Below are 19,280 nucleotides of genomic sequence, written 5' to 3'. Positions count from 1 at the left end.
TATATATATATATATATATATCTATATATATATATAAGAAAGTTGGTTTGTGAAAGCACGTGGTTGAATATATAGAGAAACGCGCAAAGCAACTACTACCACAATTTTTAATCTTTCCATTTTACCAATGTGCTATCGGATCATCAACACAAATTAGACTAAACAAGGAAACATTCTTCATTGAAAAGTACAAGCCCAGACTTAACCATCCCAACATACTGATACAGAGAAATTCACACCAAGGGAAAGGAAAAAAAAATTAAGCGATTATCTCCCTTACACCGGAAGAAATCACTCATTACCTTCCCTTATTTAGAACTCTTTTGAACATAAACATAACGATAACTCTATTCAACATAAACATAACGTCGTAAGAAATTTGAAAAGCTAAATGCGAAACCGGTCTTTCTTCAAAACTATGTCATTATAAGACAAAAAACTTTTATAATATTCTTCAGACATATTGACGCAAATATATATTTTTTAACATTTAAGCCTTCTGTAGTTTTTTCACTTTTTACTATTTTCTATATATTTATATATATATATATATATATAATATATATATATATATTATATATATATATTATATATATATATATTATATATATATATATATATATATATATATATATAATGCATAGGCTTTGCTTTGTCAGTGATGGTCATACTCATCTATATACAAATCGACAGCCATTACATAAGAAATGTGTGTCGCACAGTGGGATCGATCTCGGAAATATATGGCTGTAAAGTAAACTTCTTAACCACGAAGCTAGCTATCCGCTGCGTAGGGTTCTATAGTTTTATGTGTCTGTTTTATGCATCTGTTACTTTTTACTCTTTTACTATTTTACTTGTTTCAGTCATTTGACTCTGGCCTTTAGTCAAGCAAATCAACCCCAGGACTTATTCTTTGTAAGACTAGTACTTATTCTATTGGTCACTTTTGCCGAACCGCTAAGTTACGGGGACGTAAACACACTAACATCGGTTGTCAAGCAATGTTGGGGGAACAAACACAGACCCACAAACGTATACACAGATACACACACACATACACACACACATACACACACACATACACACACATATATATACGACGGGCTTCTTTCAGTTTCCGTCTACCAAATTCACTCACAAGACTTTGGTCGGCCGAGGCTATAGTAGAAGACACTTGCCCAAGGTGCTACGCAGTGGGACTGTACCCAGAACCATGTGGTTGGTAAGCAAGCTACTTATCACACAGCCACTCAAAACTTTTCTCTCTCCCCTTCATTCTGTTTCTCTGTATGCGTTTCGTATGTATGAATGTATGTATGCTTACAAGCATGTATGTGTGAGTCAATATGGTATGGACGCATGTGTATATGAATGTATGTATGTGTGTGTGTGTATGTATGTATGTTTGTGTGTATGCATGTATGTAAGTATACATGTACGTATGTATGTGTGTATGTAAGTATGCATGTATGTATGTATGCATGTATATATGTATGTGTGTGTATGTATGTGTGTATGCATGTATGTGTGTGTATGTATGTATATCTGTGTATTTGTATGCATGCACGTCATGCCTGGTCGCTCTTGAGCGCTACTAGTAACATGTAATTCAATCTGTATGTATGTATGTATGTGTATATATGAATGTATGTCTGTGTCTGTCTATCTGTCTGTCTGTCTGTATGTATGTATGACTATATGTCATGCCTGGTCGCTCTTGAGCGCTACTAGTAACATGTAATTCAATCTGTTGCATAGTCGGGTCGTCGGCAACTAAACCACCTAACCTGCTTGGATAGTAGCGTACTTTTTGCACACCAAACGGGATGAAAGACAAGACCCGTAAAAAGGGTGGATGAACTCAGGTGAGTCAACAGGCATCCAACTAAAATCACCGGGCGTGATTAGCGCCTGGCTGTTCTCACAGCATCCTTCGAGGAGAGGGACACTCTGGTGTAAATCTTGCGGTTTCACATAATTTACTGTTCATCTCGCTTCGGCCTGTCACTAGTTACTAATCATAGAGATTCTGAATGTGGCGCTCGTGTTGTACAAGGGCTTATCATTATAATCCAATGATGTACAGATGTCTCTTCATTGTGACTTCATCCGTGATTCCATCAACCGAAAGACCCAAGACAATGGAAGAGTGGTGATATGTGTAGACCGAATTAACTGAAAGTGCAGTTATTGAAATTTGTATCGGGACTGCATAGTCACCTGGGAAGTCATGGATAGAGTGTCAGAAATGCCATTGACAACGATGAAGCAAAAGAGACGGCAATCGTTTGTGAAGATTTGCATGATTTATGAATACGTGTATGCCTGATCGGGGTATAATCCGGGTGTAATCAAGCAGTAAATAGCTTCGCATATGAAAGCATGACGAACTCAATCAAGAATGTTTGTTTAAATTATTGGCTTCATATTGTTAAAGTGTATAAGCTAGAACGTACAATTGATTTCATATATAAAATCTGTTTTAAAGGTACTTACACCTCCAGGTATTAAGGCATCTGCTTTCTTGGACACAAGAAGTTTCACTACATCGTCTTTCGATGAGACAGCTGCCATTGCCAGAGCTGTTCGTCCATCCTGAAATAGAAGACATAGTAAAGAATATTATTATTATTATTATTATTATTATTATTATTATTATTATTATTATTATTATCATCATCATCATCATCATCATCATCATCATCATCATCATCATCATTATTATCATCATCATTATTATCATCATCATTATTATCATCATCATCATCATCATCATCATTATTATTATTATTATTATTATTATTATTATTATTATTATTATTATATTTGTACACGTTGACTCCAAGTCTCACCCAGAGACCTCAAGAGACAAGTTAGAAGTTCAAGTTGGTGTTATGCCTTGGGTGCCATATATTTGGTTTTGAACATAGTATTGTTCTAGAGAATGTTTAAGAAAACAAAAGAAAATTATAAATTATAGACAGTATTTTACGTAAGATATGGGCAGTTGCTGTCATTCGTAGGGCACCTATTATTATTATTATTATTATTATTATTATTATTATTATTATTATTATTATTATTATTATTATTATCATTATTATTATAGTAATAATTCTTTCAAATTTTGACGCAAGGCCAGTAATTTTAGTGGGGTAGGTCAACTCGATTACATCGCCACCACCACCCCGAGCTCAAATGATATACTTATTTCATTGAACCCGAAAGGATAAAAGGCAAATAATAATAATAATAATAATATAATAATAATAATAATAATAATAATAATAGTAATAGTAATAATAATAATAATAATAGTAATAGTGATAGTAATAGTAATAGTAATAGTAATAGTAATAATAAAAATAATAATAATAATAATAATAATAATAATAATAATAATAAATAATAATAATAATAATAATAATGATGATGATGATGATAATAATGATGATGATAATAATGATGATGATAATAATGATGATGATAATAATGATGAACAACAACAACAATAATAATAATAACAACAACAACATCAACAACAATAACAGCAATAATAATTTTTGTTGTTGTTGTTGTTAGGGCGGCAGAAACGTTAGCATGCCGGACAAAATGCTTAGTGGTATTTCGTAGGTCTCTACGTTAAGACTTCAAATTCTACCGACATAGACTTTGTCTTTCGTCCTTCGGGGTCAATAAAATTAGTACTTGTTGAGCATTGGGGTGGGGGTGGGGGGTCGATGCAGTAGATTACCCTCTTCCCCATATTTCAGCATTGTGCCTAATGCAGAAAGGGTAGTTGCTGTTGTTTTTGTTCTTATTATTTACCCTGCTACCCAACAAGTCTCTCCTACTGGAATCGACCAATGAGAAAATGTATTCAATGACCAGCATTGTCTTTTTTTTTTAAGTTATAGAATCTATGGCTACATAATAATGGATGTAAATATCCTATTTCCCTTTTAAGGTGGTAGAGTGTGTTTTGAAGGAAATTTTTAACTACTTCTTGAAAGTTAAGTGACAATCTAGAATAAAGGTTCTCAATTATTTTTGCTTATGGATTATTATTTTATTCTATGGCTCCTAGAGCCATTCAGTATTTGAAACATAGTCATACAGATACTTCTTTCAAAATTCTTATTTTATTATTCTCCCATCCACTTGTGTAGGTTCGCAAGAGAACTCACCGAGAGAACATGTTTCAGTGGCTGGATACATGTTAAACTATGTTAAATGTGAGAAAAAGAAGCGTAGTTGTCTCTTGCAATTAATACGGCCAAACCATAATTTTTTCACGGACCCGTAAAATACTCCTGTGGACACCTAATATACTATTTTGCTTACGTGGACTCCGCAAAACTTTATACGGATCCTCAGGGGCATATGGAACCCAGTTGAGAACCAGGGTCTTATAGACTCCCTCTTTCGCTTGTTGTTGCCCTTTTTGCTGTCGTTGCTTAACTCCAAGTCATTTCTTATTGACAAATCTATATCGGAAGGCATTACATCCGTAACTATCTCTTCTTAAATTTATCTAGGACTACATTACTTATTGTTGTAGGGAATTAGTAATAATGGTACACCCCTCCACGTGACGAATAGGATAACTTAGTCACCATAAGTAAAGAGAATACGTAGTGGGCGATCAGAGATAGTCGTGTCTTTACTGGTTTTACTAAGTATGCAGTATACCGAAGACACACACAGGCACACACACACACACACACACATACACACACACACACACATACACACACACACACATATATATACATACATACATATATACGACGTGCTTCTTTCAACTTCCGTCTACCAAATCCACTCACAAGGCTTTGGTCGGCTCGAGGCTATAGTAGAAGACACTTGCCCAAGGTGCCACGCAGTGGGACTGGACCCAGAACCATGTGGTTGGTTAGCAAGCTACTTACCACACAGCCACTTCTGTACGAGAAAGAATGTAAAGATTGGGACAACGAGATGTAAACGCGCTTAATCTTGAGAAAACTGGCGGTAACAGAACATGAACGATACAGCAATTATGTACTCTCAAGAAAACCAATAATAACTTTAATGACACAATAGATATATTGTGTAAAATTTTCAGTGAAAAAAGCTCATTGTTCAACACACGTTGGAAGTGTCTGAACATAGAGAAAAACAACGACAAGATCACATATGCTGGTAGAGTAAACAAAGAATGCGAGAAGTTTAAGCTGGACGAATTAACTCCAGATATGTTGAAATGCTTGATTTTTACACAGGTGAAAAAGTAAACATTATCCAAAAGTAGATGTTCCATGGTCGAGACTGCACATCAATTTCGCAGGTCCTTTAAATGGTTCATACTACTTAGTAGTAGTTGATAGTTTTTCGAAATGGCCTGAAATTTGCAAGTGTAAAAAAACAACCTCCTCAACTGTGATAAATTTTTTACACGAATTGTTTGCAAGATTTGGCATCCCAGACAAGATAAAGTCGGACATTGGAACGCAATTTGTGTCTAGCGAATTAATAAAGTTTTGTGAGACGTTTGCGGTAGAACATATACCTACGGTGCCATACCACTCCCAGATCTAATGGATAGGCAGAACGCTTTGGCTATACCTTCAAAAGAACCCTAAAAAAATCGAATAAGGAAGTCACGACTGAGGTAGCTCTACAACAATTCTTAAGAGTGTACCGTGTGGTATCAAATCTGAATACATCAGCGGACAGCTCACAAGCGGAGCTGATGTTTGCAAGGAATGTAAAACCAGCTTTTGCTAGGGAAGACATAGCAAGATTCTTTAAAGTTAATGAAAAGGTGTATATGAGGGCATATAAGAATTGAAAGCAGTTTGGGAAGATGGCGTAATTACCAAATGTATAGGTAAAGTGATGTATTGGGTAAAAAGCAGAAAAAGCATACAAAAGAGACACAGGAACCAACTGAAGAAATGATTCGTGGAAAACAAACCAAAGAAGTTGGAGAAACCAACGGAATTGTTGTACAATACGTTCCAAGTACCAACACCACTGCAGGTGATTGAATTCAGGTGTACAAGTGAGAGGAAAAGAAAACAAAGTTCCTGAAAATAGATTCCAAGGGAAGAAAGTATCGAACTGTGCCCCCCAAAAAATACTAAAAAAAGGGGAGGTGGGTGAATAAAAATTTATTGCTGAATAAAACGACATTTCCTAAGAAAAACTTAAGAGGGGAGATGTTGTAGGGGAATTATTAATTATAGTACACGCCTCCCACGTGACGAATGGAATAACCTAGTCACTATAAATAAAGAGAGTACGGTAGTAGGCGGTCAGAGATAGTCGTGTCTTTACTGGTTTTACTAAGTATACTGTATACCGAAGTGGGCGTTATAACAATCCAACATTTTTAAGGATCTAATACTTATGTATCGTGTCATTTTAAGGTGGGAGAATATTTTAGTGAGATTTGACTGGTATTTCTTGCAGTCTAAAAGACTGTCATGTTTAGAAGAGCAAGGGCCATCGTAGTAGTAGTAGTAATAATAGCAGGAAATAACACAGAGAGACTCAGTTACTTAATAAGTAATGATTTAATGATTTAATTAAGTAATTGTCATGTCAAAGCCAATAAATAAATAAATACTAAAGTGGAAAAAAATATTTACAAAACAAAAAATATTTTGAATTTGATTTTTTTACCGGATGGATTCAATGCCGCATAATATCAACAGAATGACCGAGGTTGCTGCCATTCATGGACGTAATAAATAAATTAAATACAATAAAATAAATAGCAGTGCCATCTGGTGACCGAGTGCAGCAATGAATGAATCTACTCAAAATACATTGTTCAGCAAACACTATTGATATCAGTTATTATGTTCGATGGATTCTTTCTAAGTGCTGCATAAACAACACTTTGTAATTTCTTCATTGGTTATGAATCAGCGTTGAGGAATAGTAGTACAGCAGCATAAAGGTATAGAGGAACTGTTGTATGGCGATGTACCGGTATGATAGCCCTAGCAGTATAGTACGAATGGTAGGAATAACAGTGCAGCAGATTAGATGCATAGTGGTACTGAGCATTAGAGGTCAGCTGCCCGGCTGATCTGAATATCTCTTAGAAAATCGAAGACAAAAGCTTCTAAACATTCTGTTTCTATATCCAGATTATAAATTCGCATTTTCACCAATAATAATCGGTGCACTTGATTTTGTTAGTAAATGCTTGAGTAACAATCTAGAAAAGTGAGGCTTTCCAGAAAAAGAAATCAACCAGACAACACGTACTTCGCAAATACAATCTGCAAGCAGAATTGTAGAAATATACAAGACAATTCTCAACCTCAACATGACATTGTTTTTGTTATCTACATTCTAATGATAGAATTTAGTATCTTTGTTAATATGTGTGTGTGTGTGTGTGTGTGTGCGCCCGCCCGCACAAAAATATGCACACATGCATACACACATCTGATCGATAAGAAAAATAAGTAAAACAAGGTAACCGATATGGAATGAAATATTTCATTCCATATCGACAACCTCTGATGAGCTCAGGGTTACATAATCGGATTGTTACCTAACACTCTGTTGAATCCCTAACGCGAAACCGATCGGTAAGATCGGCCGTAATAGATATATAATACTGTATACTTCGGATAATATGTGTGTGTGTGTGTGTGTGTGCGCGTGTGTGTGTTTGTGCGTGCGTGCGAGCGAGTGTGTGTAAACGGTTCGTTGGTCTAGGGCTATGATTGTCGCTTAGGGTGTGAGAGGTCCCGGGCTTAAGGCAGTGCCCCAGCATGGTCGCAGTCTAATGACTGAAGCTAAAAAAATGTAAAAGTTAAAAGATAGCGCAGGAGTGGCTGTGTGGTAAGTAGTTTGCTAACCTTCGACGTGTTCGGACGTGTTTTTTGGCGTGAATTATTGAAATTTGAAACTCGACTACAGGTAGGCGTTTGATGTTTTTTTTTAGGGGCTTAGTGAAGTTTATTGCTCTGTATTTATTATTTTTTGGAGAGTAATAGACTCCACTTTGCTCCGGACATTTTTCCTGCCTGTAGTCGAGCGTAAAGACTCACTTTGCAGTAGGAATTGTGGTTTTTGAGGAGGCGTAGCCCCTCCTCAAAAATTAATTGCCTTTGTGTTGGATTTACCAAGAAGCACCAAGGATAACCAAGGACTGTTTTGTTGGATTTACCAAGAAGCACCAAGGATAACCAAGGACTGTTTTGGACGTTTGGCCAGGAGTACCTTTTCGGCCAAAAAATTAATTCCTTTGCTGAATTTGAACTCTCTTCTTCCAGCTATCGTTTATTTTAAAAAGAACTCTGTTGAACTGTTATTTTATTGTAATTCTTCTCTTCTGCTGTGTTCTCTCTTCTCCCTCTTTCTATCTTATTTATTTTCTTACACTTTTGAACTTTAATTGCGACTTTGCAAGCCAGCCCTTTGAGGGCAAAGAAATATTGTTTCTCCCAAACTATATGGGAGAAAAACTATTGAGGGCTTGGATCTGCGGACTACCACCCGGAGTTGAACCCGAGTGGATAGAGGACTCTATCCGCCGGGGTCTGGGTGGTAGCAGTGCCAAGCTGCTAAATGTAAAAGTGTTGCCTGCGGCTAATTGGGAGGGGTCGAAAGCTGTTTTGACCCTATGGACCCAATCAGCCAAAAGTCTGGTTTTCCCAGATTTCTTGAGGATGGCCGGGTCCAAGTATCCGGTGATGCTTGAGGGACGCCCCCCCCCCCCAAGTGTCACCTGTGCCTGGAGACCGGTCACATTAAGAAGAACTGCCCCAGGGACCAAAGTAGGATCCTGAAGCGGTTAGTGTTGGAGTTTCTCCCTGCTCTCCCAATGGAGGTAGAGAAACAGAACGAGGAAATTGCTACATCCTCAAAAAAAAAAAGAAGGATGGGCAACAATGGTGACCCACAGAAAGACCCGGGAGCTGCGGGAGAAAAAGAGGACCCGTTGTGTACAACACAGGAACCTCACCCTCCCGCGGCCCAGGGAAAAAAAGGAAAAAAAAAGAAGAAAGAGAAACGGGACGCCGCCGGCGGATTGTAACACGCAGACAGCGTCTCCCAAGCCTCCTCAGGCGGACGTGCCGCCGGAGGATCAATATGTGGTTCTCTTCCACAAAGGAGGAACGCTTGAAAACGAGATAGGTAAAATGAAAGAGAAAGACCAATGGGAGGGACTTCGGTCCTGCACGGAGGACCCTGAGTGGCCTTCGCAAGTGGCTGCGGAGGTCCTATGGCATAGCGATCTGTGCAGGATCATGAATTCCTTCCCGGAGGACTCCTTTCAATTTATACCTGGATGGCGCGGCCCGACAAAGAATGATTGCCTCGATAAAGCAAGAGCGCTGGTCGGCCGGGTGACTTGAACTTTTTGAATGTTTTAAAAAGAAAAATTGTATCATATTGAGAAAGAGGTTCATTGCCTCATTGTGACTTTTGTGAAATTTTGTGACTTTTTGATTTTTTGAAAAAAGAACATTGTCTTAGAGAAGCGGAAGTCGGCGGGCGCTTTCGTCTTCTCCCATCACCACCTTCATTCCATCACCATCATTCATACCATCAATGTTTACGTCCAGCCCGCAAAGCTACATCTATGTACTGCCTTCATGGCAAATTTAATGAATAAAAGTAGCTTGGTTCAGTCCCACTGCGTGGCATCTTGGGCAAGTGTCTTCTGCTATAGCACCGGGCCGACCAATGCCTTGTGAGTGGATTTGGTAGACGGAAACTGAAAGAAGCCTGTCGTATATATATGTGTGTGTGTTTGTGTGTCTGTGTTTGTCCCCCTAGCATTGCTTGACAACCAATGCTGGTGTGTTTACGTCCCCGTCACTTAGCGGTTCGGCAAAAGAGACCGATAGAATAAGTACTGGGCTTACAAAGAATAAGTCCCGGGGTCGATTTGCTCGACTAAAGGCGGTGCTCCAGCATGGCCGCAGTCAAATGACTGATAAATATACTTATACACACACACGTGCGTGCACATACACGTATGTATGTGTGAGTGTGTGCCTGTGTGTATCTGTGTTGACGTTTACATTGCTTAAAAACCGGTGCTGTTGCTTAGTTCCTGTACATTAGCGGTTCGATAAATAGAATTAATAAAATAATGCCAGACTTAAATAAATAATGGGGTCGATATGATCGACAAAGTATTTAAAGGCGGTGCTCTAGCATGGCCGGTGTCCTATAACTGAAACCAGTAAGCAAATAAAAGAATATAAGATTGTATGTGTGTATGTGTATATAGGTGTGTGTAAATGTGTATAGATTCATGTATAATTTAAGAGATCGATCCGTATCAATTGACAACTCTGCTAAATGAATGGTTTAGTTCATTTAAATTTAACCACTGTGATCGGGCTGTGGAATGAAGTAGAGGGTGTGTGTGTGTGAGAGAGAGAGACAGCCAGACAGAGACAGAGGGAGGGGAGAGAGAGGGAGAGAGAGGAAGTGAGGCAGACAGAGAGAAGGGAGAGAGAGAGAGAGAGAGAAAAGGAGACAGACAGATCGATAAGGAGAGAGCAAGAGAGACAGACAGAGAGATGGGGAGAGAGAGAGGCAGACAGAGAGATGAGGAGAGAGAGAAAGAAAGATAGAGATATGGGGAGAGAGAGAGAGGAAGAGAGTCGGACAGAGAGATGGGGAGAGAGAGAGAGAAAAGGAGACAGACAGAGCGATGAGAAGAGAGAAAGACAGGCAGACAGAGAGATGGGGAGAGAGAGAGAAAGAGAGAGGAAGAGAGTCGGACAGAGAGATGGGGAGAGAGAGAAAGAAAGATAGAGAGATGGGGAGAGAGAGAGGGGGAGAGAGAGAGGAAGAGAGTCGGACAGAGATATGGGGAGAGAGAGAGAAAAGGAGACAGACAGAGCGATGAGAAGAGAGAAAGACAGGCAGACAGAGAGATGGGGAGAGAGAGAGGAAGAGAGAGGAAGAGAGTCGGACAGAGAGATGGGGAGAGAGAGAAAGAGAGACAAAGTGATGAGGAGAGAGAGAAAGGAAGATAGAAAGAGACCGATACATGGTACTATGGATCCTCATTCAGTACAATAATTCTTCTTGAAATTGTTGACCGACATTTTGTTTCGTGCAATTTGATAGTTTACTTTTTACGTCTGAGCATACGTTTAGTACGTACGCACGTCAATAGAAGATTCTAGTACACACCGATACCATTACTATCTACCAATGAGCCGATCAAGTGAACAGTTGACAGGTCGTTTGATCTGTTAAAAACAGCAGCTAAATCGCTCCACAATTCGTACCCTACCTTCTTAAAAATAAGAAGAAAACCTCGGGATAATGTGGTTTTGGATACAGTCTGAAATGTATTTGAGCCTAAACATGTCTAACCACGTCTGACCGAGAGTTAAAAACAACTACAACAACAACAACAACAACAGTCAACGAATTGTTGATGGAATCCTTACAAGGTTACTGGACATGCTAGATATAGCAACCAAGTCGACAACAACCCACACCCTTCCTTCGTTTTATGAATGAAAGAAAAAAAAATTGGATAATTTTATATACACTATGTCTGGAAACAGGACAACATGATCAGGTTGGAATGAATTTGACCATAAGTCTACTAGATCTGACATGAACTGGTGTTAAATGAAAAAAGCAAAGCAAAAAATAAAAAATATAAAAATAAACATTGATATTGCCGCTTTCTCTATCGGCAGCCGACAATAACCATTGACCGATGAGCGTCACCATAACCATCGCCATCACTATATATCAATACGCACCAACTTCAACAACAGCTCTATTACCACCACCACCACCATCACCACCACCACCACCACCACCACCACCACCACCACCACCACCACCACCACCACCACCGCCGCCGCTACTGCAAGAAGTCTGTCGTATATGTGAGTGTGTGTGTCTCCCATCACCACTTAACAACCGGTGTTGGTGTTATACGTCCCCGTAACTTAGCGGTTCGACAAAAGTGATCAATAGAATATATATATATATATATATATATACGTGTGTGCGTATGTGTGTCCGTGTGCGTTTGTCTTCCACCACCGCTTGACAACCGGCATTGGCGTGTTTACGTTCCCGTAACTTAGCGGTTCGGCAAAAAAGAACGACAGAATAATCACTAGGCTTAAAAACGAAAAAAAGTACTGGATTTGATTCATTCGACTAAAATTATCCAAGGCAGTGCCCCAGCATGGCCGCAAGCTAATGAAAAACAAAAAAAAAAAAAACACTATCAAGTCCCTCATAAATCTGCATGGAAACTCACCCAGAATGTAAGGAACCAGAAGCAAATACCGCAAAGCATTTTGTCCGACGCACCAAAACTATGATCATGCACCGACCGAGACGGATTCTTTATTTTATCGATCTCGCAAAAGTGAAAGGCAAAACTGACCTCAGCGGGATTCGAATTCAGAAAGTAATTCGTTATTTTGTTCGACGCCCCGAACCAGTTCTGTCGATTCGTCGCCTCTCGTAAACATTGCATTCGTCATACACCGGTATTCATTCGCACCAACGTTCATCACTGCTGGTTTCCACGACCACCACGACCACCACCACCGTTGATACCACCAACACGACGACGACGACCACCACCACCACCATTATCACCACCTCCATCACCACCACTCCTGCCGCTACCACCACCACCACCACTGCAGCCATCACCACACTACCGCCACCATCACAACCGCCATCACTACCACTACAGCCGCTACCACCACCACCACCACCACAATCACCGCCACTGCCGCCGCCACTGCCGCCGTCACCACCACCAACATCTACATCACTGCCAGCCACATTCTAACAACCACCACCACCACCACTACCACTACTGCCAGCAAACACCAACCCCAGCGTAAAATCCACCACCGACATACCACCGCTGCCGCCCCCAATTGGATGGACAATGTGGTTCTATTAACTCTTCTGTACATAACGTAATCACAATTGTGGGTGGTTTGGACATGTCGAGACAGGACGCCGAGCACTGATTTGATAACAGAGCCAAGCAATTTACGCAACTACTACTACTACTACTACTACTACTACCACCACCACCACCACCACCACCACCACCACCACCCTCAGTATCATCACCGCCACCACCATCATCACCACCAACACTATCAGCATCATAACCACCACCACCATCATCTCCACCATCATCATCATCATCATCATCATCATCATCATCAGCAGCAGCAGCAGCAGCAGCAGCACCAGTCGTCGTCGTCATTATCGTCGTCATCATCATTATCGTCATCATCATCATCATCATCATCATCATTATCGTCATCATCATCATCATCATCATCATCATCATATCATCATCATCATCATCATCGTTGCATCACTTATACTTGATGCATGTGTGACACTGTCCTTTTCTTCCTTTGTTTGTTCCTTTTTTTTAGTATAATACGGGTATTTAGGGTTGTTACATTTGTTTTGCTGTGGTGGTAGTGATAGTGATGGAGTTTGTTTTCTTTCTGGTTATTTGTTTTGTTGTTTCGCCGACTTGCGTAGATTCATGCATGAGTTATGCGAATCGTGTTAAATATTTTGTTGGATTAGGATTAAGCAGAGAGAGTGTCACGTGGGTTGTGTTTTATGGTGATTAGATTGTTCTGGGCGAGCTGGCAGAAACGTTAGCACAGGGGCGAAATGCGTAGCCGTATTTCGTCTGTCGTTACGTTGTGAGTTCAAATTCCGCCGAGGTCAACTTTGCCTTTCATCCTTTCGGGGTCGATAAATTAAGTACCAGCTACGCACTGGGGTCGATGTAATCGACTTAATACCTATGTCTGCCCTTGTTTGTCCCCTCTATGTTTAGCTCCTTGTGGGTAATAAAGAATTAGGTTTATTTTTCATGAACCTAAGAACTCACAAGGTCTGCAATCCGGTTTCCATGGCCTGTAGGTGAATGAGATTGCGGCATTTCCCCTGGAGAGGATGCAGGATTCAACGCCAGTAATTTGGAGGGGAGGGGCCAAGTCGATTACATCGACCATACTGTACTTGATTGGTTCTTTATTTTATCGATCCCCAAGTGATATCACACAAAAGGCGAATGGTGCGAATATGGATAAGTTAAAGGGTGAGGAGGCGCGTGGCTTAGTGGTTAGGGTGTTTACTCATGATCGTAAGATAGTGGTTTCGATTCCTGAACTGGAGATGTACTGTGTTCTTAAGCAAAACACTTCATTTCTCGTTGCTCCAATCCATTCAGATGGCAAACAGTGAGCAATTCTGTAACGGACCTGGGAGGGCCCTGTGGTGGACAAGTGTCTTGTCCAGGTGGGAAATATACACGCCACAAAATTCGGAAGACCAGTCTATATGATCCGAGAAAGACCTTTGATCCTTTTTTGTTTCTTTTTAATATTTAATTAAAGGGTAAAGATAGTCTACATAAGATTACATCAGTGGTCTGTCTGACTCTGTATCTGTCTTTCTCTCTCTGTCATTCTCTCTCTCTCTCTCTCTCTCTCTCTCTCTCTCTCTCTCTCTCTCTCTCTCTCTCACTCTGCGTGTATTTGCATGCGCACGATTTATGTATGAGTGTATGTAAGAAATAACAGCTAAATCTCCCTCAGATCAGACACTACCATCTTAAAAGGAAGACAAAACCCATTGCAACCTTAGTATTAGTATAAGCACAGCCAGAATGCCTTTGATCTCATATATATATATATATATATATATATATATATATATATATATATATATATATATATATATATATATATAGGGAGAATTCACAAAAAAGAAAATTAAAGACGAAGACAGGTGGTATAGACAACAAACAGATGTATTAGTATAACGCTCGGGAAGTGAAAAAGTCTTTAACGTTTCGAGCCTAGGCTCTTCCACAGAAAGGAACACAGAAAGAAACAAGGCGAGAAAATAAAGAATGTGTAGTGGCTAGTGATCTATCATGGCGAATATATATATATATATATATTATATATATATAGATATATATATATATATACAGTAATCCCTCGACTATAGCGGATGTTACTTTCCAAAACCCACTGTGATAGGTGAAAATCCGCGAAGTAAAAATAGTACTGTATAGTATATTTTAATTATTTTTATAATTTGTATATATGTATTTTATTATAAATGCAAAACAACACCACGGAGGAATCGACGTAAGCTTAAATAATAAACCGCGATAGGTAAAACGCGATATGGTGCGGGATTACTGTATATATATATGCTTTTCCACAAACAATATTGTAACTCAAAATGTCCTCCTTAACGAAATATACAGAAAACCGAGTGGTAATTGTTAGTAACTCACCTAGAGAGGGGGAGATAATAAAAAAGAGATTTAAATCTCTGAAAAGTAAACTTATGTACTTCTGATGTTCGTAGACAAGGGACAGCATGTTACGGTCTACTAGACCCCATCAGTGTAGTAAAGTCTCTAATCAAACTTGGCGATCAGCTGACAAAGATTTTTAGGATATAGATTAAGCGTCGAGAGTAATTTTTGTTCAGTGTTTGGTCCCAAGTCAGCTATCAATGCGTATAATTAAACCTTTATACACCCTTCTGCGTAAAAACACACACACACGTATACACCGAAAGATAGTTAAATAATAACTATTATTAAAGGTTAAAGCTAGTTGTGGGATGAATAATGCTTCCTAATCTGGTACATAGTAAAGCTGGCAGTAAAATGGTGGACAGATCGATTCTTCCAAATAGTACATTTTACGCCTTTTGTATCCATTCTTGCCAATATGTTTTTTCCATTCGAGATTTGTTTATGTAACTCCTCTAGGTTATTTAAACAAACACACACACACCACACACACACACACACAAACACACATTTCTGTCTCTCTCTCACATACACATACACAAAAACACACATACATGCATACATATATACATATATACACACATACACAAAAGCACACATACATGCATACATATATACATATATACACACATACATGCATACATGCATACGTATATAAATATGCAAACACTCACAAAAACGGATACACACACATGTGAGTACATCTATTCATTTCTCTCTCTCTTCATATATATATATATATATATGTGTGTGTGTGTGTGTGTGTGTGTGTGTGTGTGTGTGCGCGAATGCGTGTGTGTGTGAGTGTGTGTGTGTATGTATACATATATACGTACATATAGGCATATTTATTTTATATATATATATATATGTATATTATATATATATATATATATATACATGTATACGTTCGTGTGTGTGTGTATGTGTGTGTGCGTGCATACACAGCCCATATATATCGACGATTAAATCAATGTGTGTAAACACAACAAACACATACACACACACACACACTCACACGTACACAATATATATGCAAACGGTTATACTTATGCATACATGTATGTGTGTGTGTGTGTGTACGCATATATACATATTTAATCATTTATGTATACTTGTATGTAAATATACACGTACAAACAGAAACAAACAAACACACACACGCACACACACAAACACACACACACACACAGACATAACATTCACCCAAGCAACTGAGTACATAAAAAAGAAGAAAAAATGGGGGACAAAAGATAAGAACTGAACGTAATGCTAAAATATCCAAATAGCCAATGATATTGTTTAAGGAAACCTTTTAAATGTGTAAATATTGTAAAGCTGAACCAAAGAAAACAAACAGACGCAGTGTTATTTTGGGTTACCAGGACGAAGGTATGCCGGGAAACAGGAAGTTAGACTTTTCTGCAAGAAACACATTGTCATAGATGCATGGTGCATGGCGGTGTCGATATCTGTGTGTGTGGTTTCACGTTCTGAGTTCAAATTCCGCCGAGGTCGATTTTGACTTTCATCCTTTCAGGGTCGAAAAATTAAATACCAGTGAAACACTGGGGTCGATGTAACCGACTAATCCCTCCTCCCAAATTCCAGGCCTTATGTTTATAGTAGAAAGGATATTTGTGTGTGTGTGGATGTATTCCGCCATTTCCCTGCTTATTCTTATGCAAAAATATACGCTAAATAATCTCACTCTATAAAAGACAATGTCACTAACAAAACGCTATGTTTAAGATAGCGTGATAGCGCAAGTGATTGTCGTTATTTTAAAGTTTATAATAAATTTGAACACAAAGTTGGAGATTGTTCAGTTTTCTGTTATAACATCGACTGTTGTTCAGCAACAGTAATACGTACTTAAAAGACAAATGACAGTCATCTTTATTAATCCTTCCATTTTAAGTGCCTTAACATGTTTGGTTAAATATTTTGAAGAAGCAAAGTATTTCCATAAAAGCCACTGAAATGAACGACATTCACGTAAGAGATGATGGATTTCCTGTTGTCAAAGAATCATTAGAAACGCTATAAAGTGGAAATCCATTAGGATATATAAAGCACCTCATTAATTTAACTTGTAGTAGAGTTGTTCACAGCGAAGCAATGCAAGGCATGTTACATAACGTTGGTTTATACAAAATCAACAGACAACAGAATCCCTTAAATACAAGATAATCGGAGAAACAAATGATTTTTTTTTCAGGCTGAACTAACTCTAAAATACTGATTATAATTTCAAGCACCGTATGGAATAAGAATACGAGATGCAAGATGAATGAAGTTTGTTGGAACATTTACTTAAATCGAAAAAGCAAGGAAACCCTTTACTCGTACGCTTGGTATACTAGAAAGAAGCCCGTGGTATATATATATATATATATATATATATATATATATATATAATATATATATATATATATATATATATATGTGTGTGTGTGTGTGTGTGTGTGTGTGTGTGTACGTTTGTGTGTCTGTGTTTGTTCCCCCAACATCACTTGACATCTGATGCTGGTGTGTTTACGTCCCCGTAACTTAGCGGTTCGGTAAAAGAGATCGATAGAATAAGTACTAGTCTTACAAGTAAGAGACGCGATGGTCAATACCGGTATATCTATGATTACAGATCTATTCGACTGGAGCTGACCTGCGGTTAAACAACAACACCAGCTCATCTTACAGTGAAGGCACAAGGCTTGAAATTTACATCTACCCCAGTGTGCAGATGGTACTTATATCATCGATTCCCGAAAGAGTGAAAAGCAAAATCGACCTCGGTAGAATTTGAACTCATATATATGTATGTGTGAGTATATGCTTGTGTATCTGTGTTTGTCCCCCCCCCAACATCGCTTGACAACCGATGCTGGTGTGTTTACATCCCCGTAACTTAGCGGTTCGGCAAAAGAGACTGATAGAATAAGTACTAGGCTTACAAAGAATAAGTCCTGGGGTCGATTTGTCGACTAAAGCCGGTGCTCCAGCATGGCCGCAGTCAAATGACTGAAACAAGTAAAAGAGTGAAAAACAGTAAAGAGTATAGAAATCATAATATTTTGTTGTACATAAATATGATTAGTAAAACAATGCAATCTATAGTTTTGTAAATTCTTAACTTTCAAATATAGGTTTTAAATAGTCATCTATATATCATAGCTAATATATGTACATCATTGAGTGTCAAGTCACTGCGGTATTCGACCACAGATGACATCTCTTGCGTGTTGTGTTTAAAAACATAATATATTTCGAAGGGTGATGTGGTTGTAAAGTGAGCTTCTTAACCATGTTTATGTTTAGTATACTTTATTACATAAATTAGGCAAGTCCTGATTAAATAGACTAATAATCAAACGCGTTCCAACCTTGACCATCCTGTGTGTTACTTTCGTCGCGAATCATATTTACTAATATATTATTCAATATAATTTTATATACTCTTTTAAAGAGAGTATGGTGTGGTATATGGAAGCGCGTGGCTTAGTGGTTAGGGTGTTGTATTCATGATCGAAAGATTGTGATTTCAATTTCTAGATCGGGCGATGCATTGTGCTCTTGTACAAAATACTGCATTTCACGATGCTCCAGTAATCCGGCGACGAATCGGCGTCCCGTCCAATGACAAAAATATATATAGGCCGCAGAATCCGGGAAAGTGGCCTTATGAGACTATGACTTGGGAAGGACTTTTGATTCTTAATCTTCAGGGGAAATTTAGCTGTTATTTCTATCAATTCTATCGCCAGGATAGAAACTTCCTTGTTGGCTGTCTTTCCCTGTTATTCTCTCTTGTGGATGTGTGCGTGTGTGTGTGTGCGTATCGGCAGACTTTGATGATCACTTGGAATGAAAGCATTATGACTTAATAACAATTATGTCGGAAGATTGGTAATAATGGCCCCAAGATCGCACA

At 38.7% G+C, this 19,280-nt stretch overlaps 1 protein-coding gene across 1 annotated transcript in view; it reads right to left on the bottom strand.

Moving 5' to 3' along the window:
* The window catches only part of LOC115214420 (serine/threonine-protein phosphatase 6 regulatory ankyrin repeat subunit A-like), a 200,743-nt gene that overhangs the window by 91,951 nt on the left and 89,512 nt on the right, over nt 1-19,280 (bottom strand). The window contains exon 3 of the mRNA XM_036504406.1: nt 2,500-2,598. Within this exon, the coding sequence (XP_036360299.1) occupies nt 2,500-2,598 (99 nt within the window). The remainder of the gene's footprint in view (nt 1-2,499; nt 2,599-19,280) is intronic.

The sequence above is a fragment of the Octopus sinensis genome, linkage group LG7 (genome assembly GCF_006345805.1).
Source record: "Octopus sinensis linkage group LG7, ASM634580v1, whole genome shotgun sequence".
NCBI classification, from domain to species: Eukaryota; Metazoa; Mollusca; class Cephalopoda; order Octopoda; family Octopodidae; genus Octopus; species Octopus sinensis.
Note: the sequence above shows the minus strand (reverse complement) of the source record. Positions and strands in the feature narration are given on the sequence as shown.